Source organism: Pteropus vampyrus, unplaced genomic scaffold (assembly GCF_000151845.1).
Source record: "Pteropus vampyrus isolate Shadow unplaced genomic scaffold, Pvam_2.0 Scaffold436, whole genome shotgun sequence".
NCBI classification, from domain to species: Eukaryota; Metazoa; Chordata; class Mammalia; order Chiroptera; family Pteropodidae; genus Pteropus; species Pteropus vampyrus.
The window spans coordinates 21,658-29,714 of NW_011889217.1; the positions used below are offsets into that span (position 1 = coordinate 21,658).

The 8,057-nt window shown below is 39.4% G+C and overlaps 1 protein-coding gene and 1 pseudogene across 1 annotated transcript in view; one reads left to right on the forward strand and one right to left on the reverse strand.

Annotated features, from left to right (window-relative positions):
• The window catches only part of LOC105306474 (cathepsin L1-like), a 20,203-nt gene that overhangs the window by 6,063 nt on the left and 6,083 nt on the right, over window positions 1-8,057 (reverse strand). The window contains 7 exon segments of the mRNA XM_011381519.1: window positions 4,740-4,846; window positions 5,336-5,453; window positions 6,089-6,251; window positions 6,779-6,819; window positions 6,822-6,987; window positions 7,171-7,308; window positions 7,405-7,527. Coding sequence (XP_011379821.1) covers window positions 4,740-4,846; window positions 5,336-5,453; window positions 6,089-6,251; window positions 6,779-6,819; window positions 6,822-6,987; window positions 7,171-7,308; window positions 7,405-7,527 — 856 coding nt within the window.
• LOC111732282 lies at window positions 2,242-2,360 on the forward strand (annotated as a pseudogene).

Sequence of the window (8,057 nt, forward strand, 5' to 3'; positions counted from 1 at the left end):
CAGCACTCATTAGCAGTCACTTCACACTCCCCTCTCTGCCCAGCCCCTGGCAACCACCCATCTGCTCTCTCTCCACAGATCTGTTGATTTCCATTGCATTTGATGCATAATGAATGAACTGGGGGGAGCGATTCCTATGAAACAGGGTCAGCCCTGTGAGACTGGCCAGGGGCACTTGGTCCTCACCGTGAGGGGGCATCTGTTTCCTTTATGACATTGTGATGATAAGAAGAGAGGCATCACTAGGTACAAAGCTAAATGAGGAGGAGGGGCCTGGGGAACACAATAACCTTTCCACTTTCTTCTTTCCCAGTCCTACAGGGACTGAGGGAGAAGCAGGAGTCTCCCCATTCAGGATAATTCACTCATTCATTCATTCATTCATTCATTCATCAGCAAACATTTATTGTCAGCCTCCCATGTGCTAAGTACAGTGCTGACAACTGGAAGGTCTAGACTCGCCTCAGATCCATGGTCTTGGGGAGACACAGACATGTGAACACTCTGACATGAAATATAACAATGAGAGCTTTGGATGGAATAGTGCTGGCAAGATGCTCTTTGCACCCAGAACACCGGCCTCAAGTTCTACATAGTGAAACATTGATCTGGCCATCCTGGAAAATTCAGAATTTTAGATATTCACTGCAAGAACCTGGCACAGATTCCTGGAGGTAAAACTCACGAAAATTATGAACACTCCTCTATGACTAGAACCCCCTCGAGTTTTAGCTCAGATCTCTTTGTGCCTCCAGCAATTTTTCAGCTTGTTTAATTTTCCTGCCCTGGTGCTGAACCTCAGGGAGGTATTTGCTCATGGATTTCTGCATTTATAAGTTGTCATGCTCTTTGTTCGCCTTTCTGTCTCTCCAACTCTGGAGGTAGAGGTTTCCCCTGTGACCATAATTCCCAGACAATCTAGGATGAGTTGTGGAATTTTGAGTTTGTTCAGATTTCTATTTGTCAGGACATATGGACAACTTCCAAGCTCTGAACATGTTGAACTGGAAATCAGAAACTCCATTATAATTTATAAGCACAGAATTAAGATCCCAAAAGTGTTTGCTCTTTGCTGCTTCCATTTTAGTTTCTATGAGTGTTGTGTCATTAGCAGTCTATATCTTTTTTCTGAATGTGGAAGAAGAGGAAAGGGTATAGAAATTGGAGGAAAGGACAATTCTTTTAATATCTCAGTATCCTGCCCCACTGTTGGGATATGGGGTGTGGGGGGTGGGACAAGCCTGAAGGAAAAGGAAAAAAAAAAAAGGTCCAAAAATCCGAACAAAACCAATTGCCCCCTCAACAAAAGGGGCCTAATAAAAAAACGGCCCCCGGTAACAACCCTTGAAGGCCAACCCCCCCTCAACCCCTAACAAAGTTGTCTCCCTGTTTCTCTTGGCAGCAGCCCATGATTTTGTGCCACTAGGCCCACAGCTCTCAGAGAAGGGTACTCTGAGTTACCGAGGCTTGGATGGATGACGCCGGAAGGCAATGGGCCGGTGGCAGTTCCTTAGTGTGTGCTGTGTGAATGGAATGGCCGAGGAATATCAGTGTGAATCTCAGGAGGATAAATCCCCCAAACTAGAGATTCGCCTTTATTCATGCTAAAGACAGTTCGTTCCCCTCCCCGTCCTTCTTTTTTACCAATTCTTTAATTTTTTTAATGATATACTTCTGAATCTGTTACCTCATGGATATGATAAAAGTTAGTTATTTTTTAAAAGCTGAAATGATACAGTGAAAGGAAAACTGCCCCATTTCACCCTCCCAGGTATAGGACAAGTATGAAATCTCGAAATTCTGCTCAGAGGGCTCTTGCACAGGTTCTCCCCTGACTCCCAGAGAGCACCGAGTCCCTGTGTTTTGCTCTGATTGTCCTCTCTGCTCCATTTTTAGAGGCTTCATCATGCTGCAGTGGCACTTGGATGAGTTTCATGCCTTCATTTGCTAGGTCTCCAGCAGGAATATGAATTCCACATGGAGGGATTGTGATGATTTGCCTTATTCTTATGTTCACAGACCCAGCACAGTGATATGTTGGAAGTGGCCAATATACTTGTTGAAAAAATAAATGAAAAAAAAAAATAAAACAACCTTAGCTATGGGAACTATGAAATTTTTTAATGTAGTACTGGAGAAAAGATACCATGGAGTAGCTCTTGGCAATACTTTTACTTTTTAACTTCTTTACAAAAAGAGATGATAGTGAATATTTGTGAAATTCCGTGTTTAAAGCAACTTGTCTATAGCCATGTCACCCTGAACGTGCCCAATCTCTTCTGATCTCGGAAGCTAAGCAGGGTCGGGCCTGGTTAGTACTTGGATGGGAGACCACCTAGGAAGACCAGGTGCTGTAGGCGTCTAAAAAAGAAAATTAAATAAATAAATAAATAAATAAATAAATAAATAAATAAATAAAGTGAAGCAACTTTACTAATATTTGCTCTTTAAAATACAAAAAGTTATTTTTTTGTTTTGTTTTGTAGATCTCTATGTCAGTCTAAAGGGAAATGAGTTTTGAAAACAAAATCCCTTTTAATATCTATACAGAAACACCCAAATGTAGCCTAATTGCCATTAATGTTTTCTTCTATCATAAAATGTTGGAACAAACAGGAAGCTTAAAATTGTAACTACATTTTGGTGATAATGATAGAAATACATGTGCTGCTTTGAATGGAGATTTCCTAACTATTCTGAGTCCTTTCCCTCCCCTAAAATGATACTCAAGGTTGTAACTAAATTTCCATTATAATATTCTGAATCACTTGCTTCCTTTGCAATTTAAACGTGATGAAAATTATGAAGCTATGTGGAATATAGAAAGTACTGATAGTGAGTTTATGCTACTGACATGACTTATGTAGTAATCAAATTTGCTTTATTTATTTCATGTCTACTGGCTTCTTTTAAAACTTTTATGAGATGCAGTTTGGAAGTTTTCACAAGTGTAAATAAATATAAATGTCCTTGAAAGTTACAGAATCTTCCAATATCTGTTCAATAATCTAGACATCTGAGAGGTCTTCATACTTTCATTCATATCAGCACCTAGATATTTTCTTAGAGTCTTGGGCTGAATTTCCAGGATTCTGTAGACAGCAGTCTGAGCTAGCCTCTCATGGTGAAGCAAGGTGACAGTCACAAAGAAGTCTTTCCTAGTGGATTTTCAGAGACCGAATGTGGCAGATTGCATTTTCTAAAGATGGCAACAAACATATCTTCCATCCCACATACCTTTGCTGCTAAGTGACCTCACCACTCCCATTACGAGGTAGACTCACAGCCCCTTCTGGAACCTGGGCTCTCTCTGATGACGTGCTTCAAGCAGAGGTTTCATTGAGGACTGAGGCCAGTTCATAAGAAGCCTTGCAGTTCCTCAATGGGTGTTCTGGAACACTGTATCTTGGGATATTGCTCTCAGAGCCAGTCTTCATGCTATGAGAGCCCAAGCCAGAGACCTTGTAGATGCTCTGGTCAGCAGCCCAGGCTGAAAGCCCAGCCCATACCAGCGTCTAGGACGGCCATGTGAGTGAGTACCTTGTATGTCAGCCCAGTCAAAACTGCAGATGATTCCATCACACATGAGAGACTTCCGAAAGAAAACCATGCAGATAAGTCCAGTCAGGAAATGGAAAAGGTGGGCTTTTTAAGCTATGTTTCTGGGAGTTTGTTTTACAGTAATAGATAACTAAAAATGTCAGTCACACTGCACTCCCCAAGTGGTTCGCCTGTGTCCTCAAAACCCACGTGTGGACCCAGCCCCATGTCCTACAGTCAACTCAATCACTTCTCACTTTCTTTTAATACAGTTTCTCCTTTCTCAGGAGTTTTGACCCACAAGTCTCTGCTCAGACCCTGTTATCCTGTCTTTTTGACTGGCTCTTCTGGATTCATATCAGACTTCTCTTCCTCCTGGTGTTCTCAGCTACCTCCCTCTCCCAATAGCACCAGCTGCTTCTTGAGGTTGAGACTGTCTCTCCCACAAGGTGATGACTAGGACACAGTGGATGCTACATCAATATGGTTGTTTCAATATAGATCACAACCTGCAGAAGGGATTCAGCTCGGGAGCTTCCCAAATCTTCCTGAGGCTGCACTAGATAGTACTATCACAAAACCCACAGAATTTCACCCAAAAGACATTTGTCATTTTGGGTCAAAAAGTTATGATATTTAAGCACCTATGAGGGAAGGCCACATTGAGGGTCCTGCACAGCATGTGATCCAGTACAGATTGGCTCGACTAGAGGCTGGGTCAGACACAGCCAATGGGCAACTGGTATAAGGTCTGTATACTTATAACTTCAATAGCCAGAAGGCCACCAGCCTTTCTCCTAATGGACCACGGGCACACATTCAGTTATGTCTTTAGAACCCAATTACATTTTCTCTCCACAGAAAGTTAATGTATTAAAGACAGAAAGAATACCACCTCTGGTATTCTTTTGTATTAAAACTTAATACAAAATTAAGTTTTATTTTAAAAAATAAAACTTTTTACATGCTCTTGAAACACGAAATTTTAAAATTATTAGGAAGTCGATCATACAAAGCTATTTACAGCAGTAATTAAAGAAGTGGTAACATTTTACCAAGATAAAATTTCACAGAATTCAAATCACAACTTGGATTTTCAATGATTCGATTGTTTTATCTCCCACAATAAGGTGTGGTCAGTTTTAAGACAAAATTTCTCCCCTGGATATCCTGTTCTCAATAAAATCTTTCTTTATTACCATCATTTCGCACAATAGGATAGCTGGCCGAGGTGGCAATTCCACAGTAGTTGTTCCAGTCTTTGGCCATCTTTATGTAGCTATTCTCACCCCAAGCTCTACCCCAGCTCAAAGAAGAGGGAATTTTTCATTTTATGCAAAGAATCAAACACATTTAACTTTATTAATAATGACAATTGCTACTTAAACAGTGCACCAGAGGTTCAGACATATTCAGAAAGAATCAGGGAAGGCAGTTCTTGTTCTTGGTTGAGTTCTAAACTTGCATATAACTTTTATCCCCAAACCTTTCACAGAATTGTGAAATTGGAGAAAGAAAAAGGGTTCTCTTGGGGTCAGATGTGTTTCAGAATTAAGAACATTTTTGAATTTAGAAATGTAATGGTACAAAAACTATATCAATACTCCAGCAAGCTGAGACAGAATCTTAATGTTATATAATCAAACATTCATATGTCTGTGTTTACCCTAAGCAGGATAAAGATGTCTGGGATTTCAGAAGTGTGCTCAAGGGTTTGAGGACCTGTATCCAAATCCTGATTCCAAAAAGGATTCCCTTCTCAATTTCAAATATAAGTATTTTTGGCAGTTTATACCTGTTCTTGACAATCCAGTATTTATTGTTATCTGATTCTGCTCCTTCAATGCCATAGCCAGCCACCAGAACACCATGATCCAGGGCTTTGCTGCTGCACTCTGGATCATAATAAATGCCTGGAAAAGTAAAATTCAATATGGGGTGCAGGCCTCCAAGTGACATGTGACAGTAACCCAGCATATCAATGACAGTAAGGGAGGCTTCTTAAAATTTAGTTAAATGACATAAATCAAAATAAGATTTGAAAACAAGATTTCTTTTTATACCTAGGCTAGGGATTTAGGCCTTCATCTGATACTAGCAGAAATATAAATTGGCACAATCTCTTCTGTAAATAACTTGTCAAGAGGAATAAAGACACTATTGGAAGCATGTCATTATATTTTTGGGATGTCAGTCTAAGGAAATAGCACTGAATACAGAATTACTTGAGCTGATGGGTCTTTCCAGTTTTAATTACAATAGTAAAGTTCTTTGGAAAAATTTAAAGGTCTAACAATTAGAAGTAAGTAAATTAGGCTATACCAATCAAATTATGAAGCCATTTAAAAATACTCATGAAGTGTTAAAATTATGGGATATGGTTCAAGTAATGTCAAATGGAAGAAATAATACACAATGAATAACTATGTTAAATCTACAGACTCAGAAATTCTCCATTATATTCTACAAACCAAAAAGTCAATCTTGCTGTATGTCATGGTGGTTTTCCAATTGTTCTGCCTTAATTTCCACATAGTCCAAAGCTTACCTTCTTCACAGAATTGGAAGCTATAACGGCTTGCATCTACAGCAACAGAGATAGGCCCCATAGTTGCCACTGCCTTCATAAGAGACCTCTCCTGCTGATGGATGTCCATGAAGCCAGTATCACTGGCAACAAATTCCCTGGGCTTGTATTTGTAGGATTCAACCTTTCAAAGATAAAGGAGAAGAGATTTGATTACTACCATCCATTTCCTGGGGAACATGAATTTAAGACAGTTTTCAGCATCATGACTTCCAAGTTAAGTTTGTTATAAAGCATCCCAGGAGATGAAATGCTATTGGTTGCTTTGAAATTGAAAATTTAACTAGTTTTTCAATGAGACACTTGGTCTACCCATCTATAAATTTTTCTCTCTGGAGAAATCTGTACTATATATAGAATGGTATGTATATATCTACATAACATAGACATAAAAACTGTTATACACTTGGTTATGTGCTTGCTTTGGCAGCACGTAAACTAAAATTGGAACCGTAACCATCCAAACAGAGAACTATTCAAGGCTAACACATTTTAATGAAAAGTCTGACAGTTTGCATATACAGACTCTAGAATCTAATATGTAAATTCTAAATATGCTATCTGTTTGCTCTAAAATTTTTAACTTTCAAAAGCAGAGCTGGAATGATACAAAGATAAGGATTTTTTTTTTTTTTTTTTTTTTTTTTTTACCACCTTTGCATGATATGGATAGGATTCCTCTGAGTCCAGACCTGGAAGGCATTACCCATTAGGCCCCTGTTGCAGCCCTCATTGCCTTGAGACTGAGAGCAGTCCACAAGATTCTGCTCACTCAGTGAAATAAGTTTGCCAATTTTCCGGAACATCCGTCCTTCAAGGGCACCAGTTGCACTAAAAGCCCAACAAGAACCACAGTGACCCTGAAAACGAAATTAAAAATCTCTCAGTCTGCAAAACATATGGCCAGAATTTGACAACAGCCAATATATCTGAAAACTCTTTAAAAATAGCTAACTGAATATTGTTCCACAGTTTACCAAAGCAAGGATGCCAACTCTTTACGGCTTTACTCTTGGAGAAAGATCTGCTGAATATTGTCATACCTGATCCTTCACAGGAATTACATAGCCTTCTTCTCTCCAATCTATAGATGGAGGGATCTCAGCAAAGAGAGGTTCCCAGAACACTTTCTCTTTCTGGTTTTGAAGGCCGTTCATCACCTGCCTGAATTCTTCATTGGTCTTCAAGGAAAAGGAAATAGAATGTTGAAAAGCAAGAGATTATTTTGGTATGGTACTGAGAGGAAACACAAGTTAAGCCTACCATGACACACTCACCATGTCACCAAAGGCATTCATTGCCATGGTGAAGCTCTGTTTCCCTTGGTTGTATTCCTGGTTGTGCAAGTCAATCATTTTCATATTCTTCTCCCATCCTGCTCTCCTCCATTTTTCTTCATTCTAGAGGCAAACATATAATCTATCCTTTTTAGTTCTATTTAAGACCAATTCACCTTCACCAAGTGGATTTGCAGATGGAAAGGAAGATAAACTATGACCAGGAAAGGGTTATACTTCTTGGACCTGTTCTCCAGCGCCCACACAGCAGGGACACAAACCAGAAATGTACATTTTTGTCTTTTTTTATCACATAAAAATGTTGTTGAAAATACCTTCTAGAAAAAAATATCATTATTACCTCATGTCCCTTCCCACATCATCTTTTTCTATGCATATTTTGAATTATTTTGATAAAAATGGAGTTCCACGTGAACTTGTAAACTGCTGATTTTGTGCCTGGAGGAATGGCTCCAGTGTTCAAGTGCTCCCTCTGCAAGGCTGAGCACTCTGCAAGGAGGTGGGGGCCGGGCCATGAAAACAAGGGGTACGAACACTGTTTCTGTTGGTTTGCCATTTTTCTACTGTTTTAATGCAGACATAGCAGTAACATAAAGTTTTAAAATAGAATGTTCTATAAATTTGGATTATGT